Genomic DNA, 15,991 nt, shown 5'->3' with positions numbered 1-15,991 from the left:
AATCTGGTCATATTAGGGTCTCAGACTTGGCAGCACCCAGCATTATTATGATAAATGTGCAAAGTGGCAGTAGTTGGTGTTAATAAACATCTTAAAGGCACCTGGGTTCAGGGTTCAGGAATTTTGCTGTGATGTGGAGCTGCAGAATGATGAGTGATGGCTTAGTTTGGTTGGTTGTTTTCTTTCCCCTTTTCCCCCCTGTTTGACTCTGTAAGGATGTCAGGATTGCTTTTGTTTGGAATGTGGGACGTGGTGCAATTGCTTTTGTCACTGTCTTGCTGCACTTTGGTGTTACTGAGACTGTTACACTCAAATTGCCAGAGATCCAGGTGATGCCTCACAGACAGATGAAATGTTTTCATTTCACAGCTCCTGCCCTTGCTCTGCACTCACCTGCCTTTTGGACACTGGAATTTCTTCTTTAAGAACCACATCCATGCACTTCCTTCCACGTGTTCAGAGCAAGGAATGGAATTTATTTCCATTGATGAGCATTGTTTTGTGGTGCATTCAAGGCAAAATATGATTTTATTTATGTTTAAAAACTGTGTCAGTGTGTGAGCCATGAAGCTGGGCTGGTTGTGTGGTTTGTTATGCAGGCCATGGAGCATTAACAGCATGGTTCTGATCTCCACAATGACTTATTTATCCTTCTGATAAGCTGTGTATCCCTTAACTTCCTTAAGTAATTCTTTTTTGGCAGGGTTGCTTTATAGAAGTGATGAATTTACTCTTGTTTTGTTGCTCACTAGTTATAGACAACTTCTTGTTGGTTGAAGAGTCCAATTTGGAAATGCTTTTTGATCTCATACTACCAAGTTCAATAATTGACAAACCACAGAATTGCAATGTGTTTTTCTTTTGCAGAGGCAAAGGAAATTGTTCTGAAGGCACAGATTCTGGCTGGAGGGAGAGGGAAAGGTATTTTCAACAGTGGATTGAAAGGAGGAGTTCATCTAACTAAAGAGTAAGTACTTTCAACTGGAAAAAACCCATAAATAAATTGCTCCTTGTATAATATTTAGGCTGTTTACAATTGCTATGGACTGTTTCTTTTAATATTTTTCAGTAAACTAACATTTTTCCTTTGTTTATAGCCCTAAGACTGTTGAACAGCTTGCTAAACAGATGATTGGGTACAATCTGTCAACCAAGCAAACTCCAAAGGATGGTGTGACAGTTAAAAAGGTAAGAATTTGGCCTCTTGAAAGTTGAAAACTATATTCAGCTGCAATTTTGCATTAATAAGCTGGGATGTACAACACAGATTTTTTTTCAGTCCTTAGCCAATTCCTGATTGATCACATCTAATTGATTTTAAAAAAACCCAAAATGTTACTTCTTCAGTTTGTGTAAATATTTTGTTTATCAATTTTGGCATACCCACTGATGGAAAAATAAATTGATTTCTCAATGTATATTGAAAGGAATCCTTTGTCACAGGTTTATCTTCTGTCAAATACACACTAAATGGTGATAGAACTGCACTGTAGCATTAGCTGTACATGCTTATTGACATTCTGCTTACAGAAACAGTGGATACATGGTTCCCTGTAGTAATAACATTATCTGTACTTCAGTCACCCTCAAGTGAGGGCAAGTCTTAACAGAGTGACAGATTAATCACAGAATGGTTTGAGTTGAAAGGAATCTTTAAAATTCCTTCAGTCCAACCCCCTGCAATGAGCAGGAGCATCTTCAACCAGGTCAGGCTGTTCAGAGCCCCATCCAACCTGGCCTTGAATTTTTCCAGGGATGGGGCATCCACCACTGCTCTGGGCAACCTGTGCCAGTGCCTCACTGCCCTCATTGTAAAAAAAAAATCTTTCTTATATGTAGTCAAAACCTATCTTTAGTTTAGAACCACCTTGACTTATTGCAACAGGCCCTACTAAAAAGTTTGTCCCCATCTTTATTGTGTGCCCCTGTAAGTATTGAAAGGTTTGCATGAGATTTTTTTTCTCAATTGAAAAAAAGTGTCTCAACAGTAGATTCTTTCTACTTGTTGCAGATACACACTAAAATACGTTCATGGTAGTGGTTGAGGTACCAGATGAACATGGGAGTTAATTTTCCAAGGATGGTGCTTTCTGCAAGGCACCAAGATTCACTTCAGCGTAGATTATTTGCTCTTTATTGGCCTAAGAGAAGCAAAGAATCTCCTTCAAATTAGTAAAATTCTGAGTCAGGAAATCCTGGCAACAGCCAGGATCTGTTTTTATCTCTTGCTTTGTTTGACTGAGCAAGAATCCTCATACAGGTAAGTAGTCAAGAGCCACACTTTGTCTGATGCCAGGAAATAATTTGGCATGAGCTGAAGGAGCTGCAGTTCACATTTAATATCCTGTGAACAGCTTGGTGTATTAGCATAGAAGGGGAAGGAACACCTGTCTGGAAAGATCCTGTCTAATGAGGGTGGAGGAAGGTGTTCAGGCAGTTCTTCTCTTGGGGAGCAAGGAGGGCAGACTTCCATCCACTCCTCAGAGCTGTTCTTAAAAATAAATACTATATATTAAAATAGGAGGCTCAGTATTACCATTAGGGCATGTCTGTCAGAGATCCTGATAATACTAAGGATATAAGACAGGATATACCTTTTCATTATTAAGGCACTCTGCTTGGGAAAATTAGCATTGTAAAAGCAGCTTTCTTTTATAAGTTCTTTGTTTTTATTATTTTTGCCCTAGTTGGTCTGCCTTGAATACATCCATACAGAAATTCCACTTTTTTGTCAGTGTGCAAGCCTGTTCATCATTGACAGATTCAGTTATGGAACAGAAACTTCTAATTTTCTTAGAAATTGATAGAAGTGGAAGAAGGGTATGCTTGTTGGAGGGGTTTTGACATGGATTATTCAAAATATTTATATTTTGATGACTTTTGTGCCACGTAGCTATAGAATATTTGACTTGAGGTTCCTTTCTCCTCCTCCACATGTTTTTTGTGTGAATGAGCAGTGGGCAGGACCAAGCAGCTGGTGCAGAGGTGAAGTTTAAGGTGAAGTTTGCACTACTGAGCTCCAGATATTTATTTTGGTGGTACAGGATTGTGCACAGTCTTGAGAGACTGTGTATTTTTCCTTTGCTATAGAGTTCCAGGGAAACTGGTATTTTAATGCTGATCCATGGTAAAGTTTGATGCTTTTCACTGGAAGAAGTTAATGATTTGCTCATAGACTTTCATCCTGATTACAGAGTTGGCTTCTAAAAGTATGTTGGCTTTTAACTAGTATATTTTATATTTTTTGGTATTGAGTTCTTGATTCTTAGTAATTAATGGTAAGAGCATACACCCTGCTTTAAATAAATTCAGTTTACCCAATGTTATGCTTATTTGATAGTGGAGAAAGCATGTTTAAAATTATGCACTACTTCATCAAAAAACTGTTTCCCAGCAGAATGATGTCTGTTTGAAAAGAATTTCTCATTTACAAGGTTAGCTCATATTGGGGTATTAAAGGTAGTTAGAGGAGCTGAGGCACCAAGGTTTGTGGTGTCAGGACTGCAAAATCAAACACTGACATTTTAATCAAGGGGCAAACTACAGTAATATTATTAAACATATAAATTTAGCTAAGTCTGAGATATCATTTAATGCAGTGGGAATATAATGCTCTGAAAATGCCAGGCAGACTCTTTGGGCTTGCTAAGGGCAGTGGGGAAGGTGAGAACAAATCACTGGCATTTTTCTATTTCAAGGCATGTATGGAAGAGTTTGTGTTCTACATGTATTTAAGGAAAATAACATTTCAGAAAGAAAAGGACTTGTGCTTTTTAAACTTTTTGGTGTTCTGGAAAGCTTGAGTGGTTTAAAATACTCCTATGTTTAAAAAAAATTATTTTTCAGAAGGAAAATATTTATTATGTCACTTTTTGTGAGGCAATCAATGAGCGAGTGTCAAGTCAGGGAGTGGAAGTCACGTACCTTCTACATCTATTTGTAAGGAAGGTATAAAAGGTAGACATTTTCTACAATTAGAATAATTATGAAACAGAAAATGATGGTTTCAGCTTTCTTTGTCAGCTTGTGCACCTGCTGCAGAATTTAAAATGTGTTTGTGCCTGTTCAGATTGATGTTTCTCAAATTAATAGCAATCTCTTCAATTCCCTCATAACTTGGAACCTGTTTTGTGAGTTTACATAAAATCCTCTTATGGCATTTGGAATTTGGAGAGCCTGGCTATCTGTGATGACAGTCTTCTCTTATCGTGACAGCCTGAGAATTCACTACCTGTGTTTTTCTCTCTAAGCAATAACAGAATGAACACTTTGCATATTTGATTCTGTTTAAGAAAAGCTGTTAAAGTTACCCTCGTGACATTAGATGTGTGACTTAAACTTTTAGGTAACGATTTGTTCCAGAGAAGCAAAGCTTCAAGTTGTCAGAAAGTTTTAATGAAAACTGATTTTAAATATAAATAAAAGATATTTTAAATATAAATATGATATGGTCAACAGATAATGATGTGTCATATTCTTTATCAAAAGCAAAACAGACAAAATGTGAGAACAGTCAACAGTCTGTAGATTCAATTTCACTGTTCTTAACTGTTCATCAATGTGTTTGCATTAGTTCTGTCATGTGAGTGATAGGTAGACTTAAATGATATTTAAAGACCTGGAACACCAATTTCCCTGGCTTTGCTCTGCATCAAACAGGGAGGATGGTGAAGGAAAGTTATTTTGTTGGGAGGAATTAGAGATATTTCACAATCTGACAGTTTTTACTCTAAGGTTGCCTACAGCAAAGTAGACTCTCAGTAGTTTTGTGAATTAAGACAGAAAAGTATCTGATGATGTTGACATTGTTAATTAGCAGCAGTGAGGACAATCACTCTGGCTGGAAGTCTCAGTTGAAGATACTTGATTTAATAATGTTAGTTCCACCTGCTGTGCTTGCAAATGTATTCCTCAAAACTTGTTGAGTGTATTCCCATCCTAAGTCTGGCCCTGACCCTGAGCTCTGTGGAGACTGAACAGCTCTGACAAGATCCAGAAGGACCAGTTGGTTTTATCTGACTTATGTCTAAAGCAACTGACTCCCATTTTTCAGATACATTGATGCAGGATATGTAAGAAGGTGGAAACATGGATGCAGGTAAAAATAGTAGCAAATCAAGGATGCTTTCCCTGCCCTTGCTTGTTAATTTGACAGATCTTGGCAGGTAGCCAAGCTATGTCTCTGAAGTTGTCTTTTAGCATCCCTCTGTAGTAGACTAAAATAGGCAGATGCTTTTAAGTAGTACAGTAGTTTTGTGCATTCTTGGTTCTCTCCTTCACCCTGCTTTCTTTAATTTCCTTTTGAACAGTCGCTTATTTGAACTATTCCTTTACATCCCCCTATGTTGTGTGAATAAAGTGAGGTAAAAGTAGAAGGAAACAAAATTACTACAAAGCAAATTTCTTCCAAGTCAAAAACACCATAAAGAAATTTCATATTTCCTTCAATTCTGAGCAGTGATGGCTTTATTTGATTCCTTGTATCTTACATTTTTTCTCTCTCTTCTCTAATACCTACTGCCTGGCAGAAAGTCCCTACATTCTTTCTTATTTACTGTGGAACAGACTGTCAAAAATGTGACTTGGGTGAAAGTATAGTGCATCTTTCTTGTTTATAGTCCTTGAACTATGAAAACCCCAGGAATACTCTTTTGATGGAGCACCTTGTGCCAGGTAGGCAGAGTTTTAAGGCTGCAGGTATGAAAATGCCTCTTGGATCTGCTGACTGAGAGAATGAATTTTTCTTTGTGGTACATTCAGTGATGATCATTGTCTGCAGTCATTATTCAAAGCTCACTTCAGAAAGAGACCTTGTTAGAAAGATGTTGCCACTTAATCCTGCATAATTATATTGATATTTGGGAAATGATTGTCCTGATTTCTACCACTTCCATTGAAAGGTGGGAAATAGTAGCTCTCAAGGAAGAATGCAATGCTAATTAAATTGCAGAGGTGGCTGCTTCACTTTCAGATTGAAAAGCAAAACTGTAGTGCAGAGCACAACTACAGTCTTTGCAACTTTGATTATGGCATCTGTTATGATCACAGGAAACAATTATTAATCATCATTTGCAGATTTTTTTCCTAAAATTAAGAATGTTTTCAAAAATTTAGTATTCTTATAGCAAAACAGTTTTTTGAGTCCTTTGCAAGTGTAAAACTACTCAGTCTCTGAAACTGCTTCGATAGCTATTGTTAAACTATTGCAAAAACAGTTCAGATCAGGAGGAAGGTACAGTTATTGTAATACTAAAATGGAAAGGACCTTGTTTTTTGGAGGAGGGAAAAAATTGTAGCAAAGACTTTATATGGCCAATTTCTAACACTTTTAATGTGGTGTTTGTAGATTCCAAACATGGGGTTTGAATAATCTTTCTGTTTTGTGCTGTGGTGTCTGTCAGATACTGGTACAAAATGGCTCTGTAGCTTATAGTAATAAATAGAAAAACAAGTATCTGTGTTTCTAGATTGTGCCAGTATCTGAAGGACACACATCTGCTCAACTCTCTAAATTCAAAGTAAAAAGCTGGATGGCAGAATTACCTGTAAACCCATTTTGTTAGGAAATACTTGGGCTGGGCAGGAATTCAGTGCAGAGATTATAAGGATTGGGTGGCCTTTGGTCAGAATAAGAGAGAGAAGTTAAGCCTCAGGATTTTCTGGTGAGGAGCAGCACTGCTGCTGAGGTGCAGCCAAAAACCAGCATGCCAGTCCTTCTGTCTCTGTGATCTGCACACCGAGTCCTTTGGGACTCAGGTCGTTCTGGGAACAAGAATTACTGTCCTGATATTAAAGAATTATCTCAAATTATTGGGATAAAAAGGTAATAGAGAGGTCTGCAATGTGGAGAGAGCAGCAACTCTTGGAAAAACCCCAGCACTGAGGTGTTCCTGGTTCACTTTGCTCACTGAATGCCCCGGTGAGAAGAGCAGCATTAGAGGAATCTCTTACTTAAGGAGAGAGCATTTCTTGGGAAAAAGGTCACAGGGTTGGAGTACTGCAGTAAAAGCAGTGAAACCAATGCTTCTCTTCAGGGTAGCAAGTAACAAACTGCTGCATTGTAAGGCAAAGCAGAAGGACCAGTCAGAAGCACTGATGTTTTCTTTTCTTCCCTCTATCCATTTTTAGGTGATGGTTGCAGAAGCACTGGATATTTCCAGGGAAACATACTTTGCAATTCTGATGGACCGAGCCTGCAATGGACCTGTCATGGTTGGCAGTCCACAAGGTGGTGTGGACATAGAAGAAGTTGCAGTGACTAGCCCAGAACTTATCTTTAAGGTATTGGAATAATGTTCTATAATAACAATTTTCTCTGTCAGTTATCCAAAATAATATTTCCCCCCCTTTCTCCTCCCATTTTTCCTTCTTCTGTGTAAAAAGGAGACAGGAAGATCCATAAAAATAGTGTTTCATCAAATACAGGATCATATCTGTCATCTAGTAAGTGAAGCATATTTAACATCTGATTTTACTAGAATTTTTCAATTAGAAAAAGATCTTAAATCTGGCTGTTATGTGATATGTTAAACTTCACATCTGAAATATTTTCTGAGTGAGTTTCTCTTTCAGGAAGGTACACCATTTTTTCACAGGTGGGTTGGTGCCAATATTCTTATTGTTTCTGTGGCTGTTTTTCTCTAATTGACAGAGTTGTTAATTATTTTTTTGTACCTGCAAGACTTTTGCATCTGAAATACAACTGTTGTAATTACTTTCTTAATGATGACTACACTGAAGTATTTTTTAAGTTACTGTGGCAAGATAACAAGTAGACAAGCTATTCAGCTGAGAAAATAATTGATACTATCAAGTATAATTATTCAAAAAATTGTAAAAATATTTAATGTGCACTTAAAAATCATATAAACTTCACAGTGTTACTGGGCAGTGACACTCATTGCCTTGAAAATATTCCAGAATGTGTCATAAAAATTAGCAGACTAAATATTCGTCAATGCCATCTGTACAGTAATTAAAAGTGAAAACTGGTGTCACGTTGTCTTGTCAGCGTGCCACCCTGAAGAATTCTATATTTTTTGGAAGGACTGTTTCATAGTCAGTGTGGTAATTATAACATCCCCTATAGGCAGCTGCTATAGCCTCAGTCTCGGGGAGCCTTGGCAAACAGCCAGGCTTTAATTACTAATTTGCACATGTACACTAAGTGTTTTCCTTTTGAAGCCATAAACCTCCATTCTGATTGGATATTTAGTTATATTCATGCATGTTACTGTTGCAGGAGGAAATAGATATTTTTGAAGGCATAAAGGATCATCAGGCGTTGCAGATGGCAAAAAATTTGGGATTCCAAGGACCTTTGCAGCAGCAGGTAACTTGACTCCAGTCCCTGGATGTAGGCTGAGGACTTTTTAGCCCAGCTCCATGGTAAATGTTTCCCAATAGGAAAGGCCAACTGTCCATTAAATCAGGATCATTTTGACATTCTAAATGCTAAATTGCACCTATGTAATTGTCATTAGGCTTTAGCATTTTGAATAAGTTCCTTCTAGTTTTAAAGTGTGAGTCCCCTGTCGTTGAAGCAGTTGATGGCAACATGCTGTTCCACCATGTGGGATTCCTTTGTTTTCACTGGAATTCCACTGCAGCTCTGTGAATGGCATGGGTAGAGCTGGTTTTGAAAATTGGCCATTAAGATAAGGACAAATGAAAGTGTACCTGGCTTTGTGATTGAAACCTTTTAAAATTTTCTTGTTCTTCAACTCAAAAAAACAAAAGACTGACAGCATGTTGTATTTTCAGTATCTCTTTTCTGTACATATATATTTTGAATGTATATATTTGCCTATGTGCATCATTTTGGACAGAAGAGAAGAGTTTTTTTTCTGTAGTAGAAACTAATTTTTGTAGAACTCCTTTATTTTTAATTCACAGTTTTAATTCGTTTCTATCCTAACATGCAATTAACAAATGCATAATGATTAAGTTGATTAACACACATTTGAAGATTTAGCTGTATATATAATGAGGAGGAATGATTATGTAGAACCTTTCAACCCTTGAAGAGTTCTGGTACTTAATAATTAACAGCAAATATGTGTGGACTTTTAAAGAACACATTTAAATAATGCTGCAGGAATACTTTTCTTTCCTCATGCAGTCGACTGAAAGGAATTTACTGAAGCACAGGGACATAGTTTTTATCCAGACAAATCCTGGTATTTACTTATACATTCTCTAGTTCTAGGCTGGGATTTTCTGCTTGAAGAGGCTCAGTTCTTACAGACCCTGAGAAAGGGAAGCGTTGACATTAAGCTGCCTGATTCAGAGAGGTGCTGAAAGAGGGAGCAGCCCTTAATAAAAGTGAAGTGATTCTGGTGTTCTGGTGCAATTGCAGCAGAGCACTGTGCCAGCAGCAGCTTTCCAGGTGGCCCAGAGCCAGTGTGGGGTTCCTGGTGGGGCTGCCTCCCCAGTGTCTCTGCTGAGAGCCTCCCCCTGTGCTCTTGGGGTGCTTTGTCAGCCCGAGGGTTTGTGCCAAGGAAGCTGCTGCACATTTACAACTGATAGGGTATTTTTAAAGTCAAACCCAGTGAGAATGCTTTAATTGATAACTCTTGAGGAGGGCAGGCTTCCCAAGGAGTTTGTGCTGCTTCCCAGCTGTGGCTCTTTAAAGAATTTTATCACAGAATCACAGAGTGGTTTGTGTTGAAGGGACCTTAAAGAACATCCAGTTTCAACACCCTGGGCAGGGGCACCTTCCCCTAGATCAGGTCACTCAAAACCCCATCCAGCCTAGCCTGGAACATTTCCAGGAATTGGGACTCCACAACCTCTCTGGGCAGAGCTGACATTGGGGTTGAGTCTTTCCACTTGTAATGTTTTCTTTTGCATGACTGACCTTGTAGGGGAAAGCTGACTTATACTTTCCTTATTCTAATTCATTTTACTTATCAGGAGAGGTCCCAAGTATTTTTGGGTGGTGTACTTCAGTTAGCTGATAAGTAATGAGAGGAAAAAAATTGAGTGGTTCTTTATTAGTGCACTTCATCTGCAAACTTATTTCAGCTAATAGGTTCACAGTGTGCAGTGAACCAAAGGGATTTTTTAATACACGTTCATGTTGCTGTTTTTAAGTAATTCTATTAGTGGAAAAATATTAAAAGAACAAAAGACTTGGAAATTAGTAGTCAGTGCTGATACCTTCAGCCACGGAATCAGGCATGGGGATGGATGGTGAGGAGTAGTAGGGAACAAGCAAGAGTATCTTGTAATGAGTAAACAAGCATGCTTCAGATGTAAGTTCTTCAAGAAAAATGTAAGTTCTTCAAGAAAAAGACTGATGTAGGAAGGAGAAATAGGTATTTTTTCTGAAGTCACCAGAGTGCACAAGCTGCTTTGTGGTTTCTGACTTCAGACTGATTGATGTGAATGCAACTCAGATCTTGGTGTATCAGAGAACATTTCATTATGCTGGTGCCTTCAGTCCCTTCCCAAATTAAAATTGTCGTAGTAATTACACTGTCTATTTTGTAGAAAATCTCCAGTTTGTGTATATTTAAATGCATATTTACCAAATCTTACACAGTATCATAATATTGCATTATAACAGTGTAAGAGACTATATGAATATGGTTAAGAAAACAGAAATAAAAGCAGTAATTATCTAGAATTACTGTGCAATGTAATACTTAAAAAATAATCTATAATGGTCTACCTTTGCCTTGAAAACATGACCTTTTATTTTTCTGTGTGGTAATTGTAAATCATTTGATCACATTTAGGCAGCAGATCAAATTAAGAAGCTGTATAATCTTTTCTTGAAAATTGATGCCACTCAGGTTGAAGTCAATCCCTTTGGTGAAACTCCAGAAGGACAAGGTAAGAAATTGAAGGAAACAAATGAATGCATTATAGTTATTTATGCAAACTATAAATTAAATTGCATAGAAGGATGTAGCAGCAGTTTTGCATTAATTTCATTTTGGAATGTAATTTAAACAATATTCATAAATATTCCCATGGCAGATTTTATATTTCAATACCTTTTGTTGTTTCATCCAAATACTGGAAGTATTGGCTTCTACATGTTCTGCTTGGTGAGAGACAGGAACATTTTCTGCTCTTCTGCTCATGTTCAAAGTTGGGGTTTTGATGATTTTGTTTTGTGGAGGTTCTTCAAGGGTTTTTTTGTGTGTGTGTTGATGCTGCTAGAATTACTGAGATTGTGTGGAAAGAAACTTGTTCTTTTGTGTTTGCATTCATAGGGATAATTAAAATTTTAAAGTGCATGACACTGCAGTCTACTAGAGCAGAAGACAAATTTCAGCTGAAACACTTGGCCACAACCTTTGGGAAGAAAAAGGGTCATTGATCTTCCTGCACCATGACTACAGGGCTGAGGAGGGGCAGGGTAAAACTGAGGAGCTGAATTAGCTGTCACCTCATTATAACAGTTGGTATGCCAGCTGAAACCTTTCCTTCCATTTGGTATTTTTGTCCAAGTGACTTGGACAAAGGTGAAGAGCAGAGGAACTAAAGGTGCCTGTGAGATATTGAAATAGGGTAGGGCTGATCCAGGGGAATCACAGTTACCTCCTCACTCTTCCATTTCACTGAGGTGCTGAAGGCTTATTTGATGTGTGCCAAGAGGGGAAATTGGTGTGCAGGAAGAGGCATGTGGGGAGAGGACAGAAAGCAATGAGAGGAAATAAAATGTGGTCCTTGAAGATTGGAAAGAGCCGTGGTGGCACTCACCTTGCTGGATCCTTGCTGGAGTTCTGCAAGGTGGCTTTGTGGAAATAAAGATTTGGATAAGTTTACCAAGTTAGCTCTCCTGGAATGGCTGTGCATATTTATTTTATTAATCTGAGGCATGGTAGGAGATTTTGTGCTCTTTTCTCTGAGGTTTTTCCCCATGTGGTTTGCATCCAGGAAGCTGAGGAGCAGAAACAGAGTGGGTTTCAAGCTGTGAAAGGCTTCTTGCACACGGAAATGCACAGGAGTCTTCCTGTGCTTATTCCTTTTTTTGCTAGCAGTTTCTCCATCTGAAATGTCTTTAAAGAAGAATAAAGATAAAACAAATGGAAGAACATTTGAGTAGCTTAATGCAGCTCTTCCTAATGATAAAATATAAGTCTCTGTATGAAGCTCATGATTCTTGTCAAAGTAATGGATAAGATGGATTTACTTCTTGCTGTGTTTTGTGTTTATCCCCTGTGTGGATTTCCATCAGGTTGTACGTATTTCCTTGTTTAATATCCTAGCAAATTATTTGTTAACACTAATGGGTCAGAAGCCTGAAACTTCTCTTTTTTGTTGTTGTTTGTTTTTGGTTGCTCTCATTGTAAACTGTTGAATTGGCAGATGACAAAAATCCTACACTACTAAGAAAAACAACAGCAGTACTTCATGAATATAAGTGTTGGAGCATTCTTTGATATTTGTTTGGAAGAAAAATCCATTTGTATAATCTTATCATATGTGTAACAATGTGCTTTTGATACTGAAAATGGTTTGATAAATATTAATACATGTTTTTGCTGCTACTTTGTACAGCATGGCTTTTATTAAAGATGAATGTTCTGTAGAAATGAGTTTCTATTAATGTGACATGGAGGATGTTTGTGTGTAAGGTAAACAACTCTGAAACTGCAGTTGTACTCTAGCTTTGAGTGGGTTTAGCAATTTAAGCACCTGAAAGCTTGAAGAAGAAAAATTATCTTATTTAATTGCTAAAAAAATAATTAAAGCAGCTCTAGTGCATTAGAAGTATGTTACGAGCTGCAGATATTTCTGCTTTTGACACATTCCCACATGAAGATTGACCAGGTAAGATCTGGACTCTTCCAGGAGATTTATTATACACACCCATGAACAATTTTCTGAAACTGCACTCACTGAAGTGAAATTTGATAGCTTTAATTTAATCTGTTATCAGTTACAAGTCAAATGTAAAAAAAAATATCAACATCAAAAAATCAAAACAAGAAAACCCAATGCAAATCAAGATATACAGCTGAGACTCTCCTACTTGTGTAAATGTTTTATTTGCTGTTTCCTTAGCTTTTTTTCCTAAGTTAAGAAACTGTATATTGAACAGAGTTACAGAGTTACATTTCCATCAGACTAAAATTGTCTTAATTGCCATTGACCTCCAGATGTGTGCAATGCTCATGAACACGTGCACAGGTACCATGGACATGTCCCAGTGGCAATGTGAATAAAAAACACCAGCAGATAGAAAAACTATTAGATTTTTGTGGACACAGCATTTAAAGCACTTAGATTTGATTGGTTTGTCTTGAGAAATCAATTATGCTTAAGTCAGTAATTATAATCTGAACATAGTACAAGGGAAATTACTTGCATAGTAATATGATAAGTATATAGTCTTACATTTACTTAGAACATTTTAATCTAATGAGGCATTTGCCTATGCAAACCCATAGAAATAATGAGTCAGAAAATAGGCAAATAACACTCTACAGGCATTTCTGCTGCTGCTGCTGTGTTTATGTGAATATTGGGGCTTCTAGACAGTCCTTTGTATCTTTTATTTCATGTAGTCAAATTTAGCAACTTCTTAATTTGTTTTTACAAACATAGTGGATGTTGATATCAGTGAGAAGGTTTGTATTTACTTTCCTAATTTTCTTTATTTAAAAGTAATCTTATGGTCATTTTAACATATTCAGCATCAGGTTTTTAAGGTCTTTAATGAAATAATGCATGTATAGTTAATAATATCAGAAATTCAAAATATGGCTGAGAAAAGCATTTTGTGTTGCTCAGCTCTGAGTGACTGCATGGCTTTGGGTTGGTGTTACCTGTTATATCTGTTATTCTTTCAAAATATGGAAGGTAAACTCTCCTGTGTCACTGCTGCAGCCCAACTGTCCAAATCACAAAAACTGCCCTCATAACATCCAGGAGCTTTGTTTGTAGCAAACACAGAAGATCTTCCTGTGTTCTGTGGAGATCTTGCTGTGCCTTTTCTCAGTGGAAGATTCATGGAAAACCTGTCCTTTCCTGCTGCACTCAGTGCTGGAACTTCAGCTGCTCCTGTGTTGGATTCCCAAATTCCCAAAGCAGCCTCCCCCTCGCTGCTGGAGGAGCTGCAATATTTCAGAAGCTCTGGCTGACTGTAAACTCTAAATTCCTGGGTGTTGTTTTATTTTCTCCTCCAGTTGTTTGCTTCGATGCCAAGATAAACTTTGATGACAACGCAGAATTTAGGCAAAAAGAAATATTTGCCATGGATGACAAGTCTGAAAATGAGCCCATAGAGAATGAAGCTGCCAAATATGACTTAAAATATATAGGACTGGATGGAAACATTGCTTGCTTTGGTAAGAACAAATACATCCAGAAGACATTTGAAAACAGATTTACGCTTGTTCAGTGTATAGACTTTGTTTACATCTGACACTCAGGTCACCCTTTACAGAATTTTAGTCTGTTTTACTGAATGTTTCTGCAGTTTTGTCTGTCCTTCCACAAGTTCTTGCAGGAATGAAATTAAAATTGTGTGCAAATTGTGCTGATGGCCACAGCACACAAGCAGTGGTGTCAGAGGGAAGGCAGGCTAAGCCTTAAAAAGTAAATTTCTGACTTTTTACCCTGATGTAATTGGTCTTTCCAGTAATTAAAACAAAACAAGAAAAGTAATCAGAACCTAATCATTAATTTTAAAAAATAAGAGTGTGTTACTTAAAAGGCACTTGAAAACTAAGTTTGTATAAATGTGCCATTCCCAGTCACAATTGAGTATTAAACTCCATTTCCCTTTAAGGAAAGCTGCTAAAGGGTCTGCTTGGAAATGACAGGATTTTATTTTCCTGAAGTTTCTGTAGAACAGAAATTACTCTGCTGTTTAGAAGAGATAAGTAGAGAAATCAGCCGTGCTCTAAATAATTTTCATTTTGTACAAATTCTTTTAACCAATACAACATTTTATTATTAATCTAATTGAATTAGGTAATTTTTTTTGACTTGGTGAGAAAATGCCCAGCATTTATATTGGCTGAGATACATTGGCAAATCTAGAAGATTCTGATAATGTGTTGCAGTTGATTCAGGAACTGACAGTGAAACTTCAATCTCGATTAAAAAAAAAAAAAAAAAAAAAAAAGAAACAACCAAAAGATCCCAGAACCCAAATAATAATTGCCAACATTATGCTATTTTTTTTAGTTTGTATTCTGGCTGACATAGGAGCATTTGTCCAATAGGAGCAACATAAATGGAACACATAATTCTCATCGCTTTTCCCAGTTTAGATCTTCCTGTCCATGGAATTGCTTCTAGACTAGTGCAAATCTGAAATAAGATCTTTCAGGAACATCTGAGGTCTGTCCCCAAAATGAGTTACCTGTGATGCAGTAATACAAAGCATCCACTGCTATCAGAGTGATGGGAGAGGAGCTTAAAAGGTCAATTTGTCCTTCACATCACTATTGCCAGAAGTTTTTATGTCTCTTTACTTTTAATAAAATCAGAAGGTTCTGTATTGCCACAATTATTATTCCAGTGCTCGTAGGTACTTAAGGGAAAGTGCACATTTAAGCTTAAAAAACCTAAATGTTGGTGTGTTTGCACCAGATTTTGAATGATTTGTTACATTGGATATCCTTGAATTTAGTATTTAGAACTAGCTGTGTAACATTTTGAGCCATGTTCTGGGCTTGTGCTGATACATTTGAAGCCTTTTCACAAATCTCATCTATGTGAATCATAAGCATTTTGATGTTTGCAATTACAGTCAATGGAGCTGGACTGGCAATGGCAACATGTGATATAATATCCCTGAATGGTGGAAAGCCAGCCAACTTCTTGGATCTGGGTGGAGGTGTGAAGGAAGCACAAGTCTATCAAGCATTCAAACTGCTGACTGCTGATCCAAAGGTAAAAATGTTGGGTTTGGACTGGGAGCGTCCCTGTGCAACAGTAGGGCTGAGAAGGACCAGGAACAGTGCACAGAAAAACCCAGATCATGGTGAGAGCACTGAGGGTGAGTCCCTAAAGGGCTGAT

At 37.4% G+C, this 15,991-nt stretch overlaps 1 protein-coding gene across 2 annotated transcripts in view; it reads left to right on the top strand.

Annotated features, from left to right (window-relative positions):
* SUCLG2 (succinate-CoA ligase GDP-forming subunit beta) overlaps nucleotides 1-15,991 on the top strand; it is a 104,495-nt gene that overhangs the window by 45,935 nt on the left and 42,569 nt on the right. For both annotated transcript variants that reach the window (XM_064432987.1, XM_064432986.1), the window contains exons 3-9: nucleotides 868-967; nucleotides 1,098-1,188; nucleotides 7,129-7,281; nucleotides 8,243-8,332; nucleotides 10,743-10,839; nucleotides 14,148-14,309; nucleotides 15,722-15,864. In XM_064432987.1, the coding sequence (XP_064289057.1) occupies nucleotides 868-967; nucleotides 1,098-1,188; nucleotides 7,129-7,281; nucleotides 8,243-8,332; nucleotides 10,743-10,839; nucleotides 14,148-14,309; nucleotides 15,722-15,864 (836 nt within the window). The remainder of the gene's footprint in view (nucleotides 1-867; nucleotides 968-1,097; nucleotides 1,189-7,128; nucleotides 7,282-8,242; nucleotides 8,333-10,742; nucleotides 10,840-14,147; nucleotides 14,310-15,721; nucleotides 15,865-15,991) is intronic.

This window comes from Passer domesticus, chromosome 9 (genome assembly GCF_036417665.1).
Source record: "Passer domesticus isolate bPasDom1 chromosome 9, bPasDom1.hap1, whole genome shotgun sequence".
Taxonomy (NCBI): Eukaryota; Metazoa; Chordata; class Aves; order Passeriformes; family Passeridae; genus Passer; species Passer domesticus.
The sequence above is the reverse complement of the archived record's forward strand: the minus strand, read 5'-3'. Positions and strand labels throughout refer to the sequence as shown.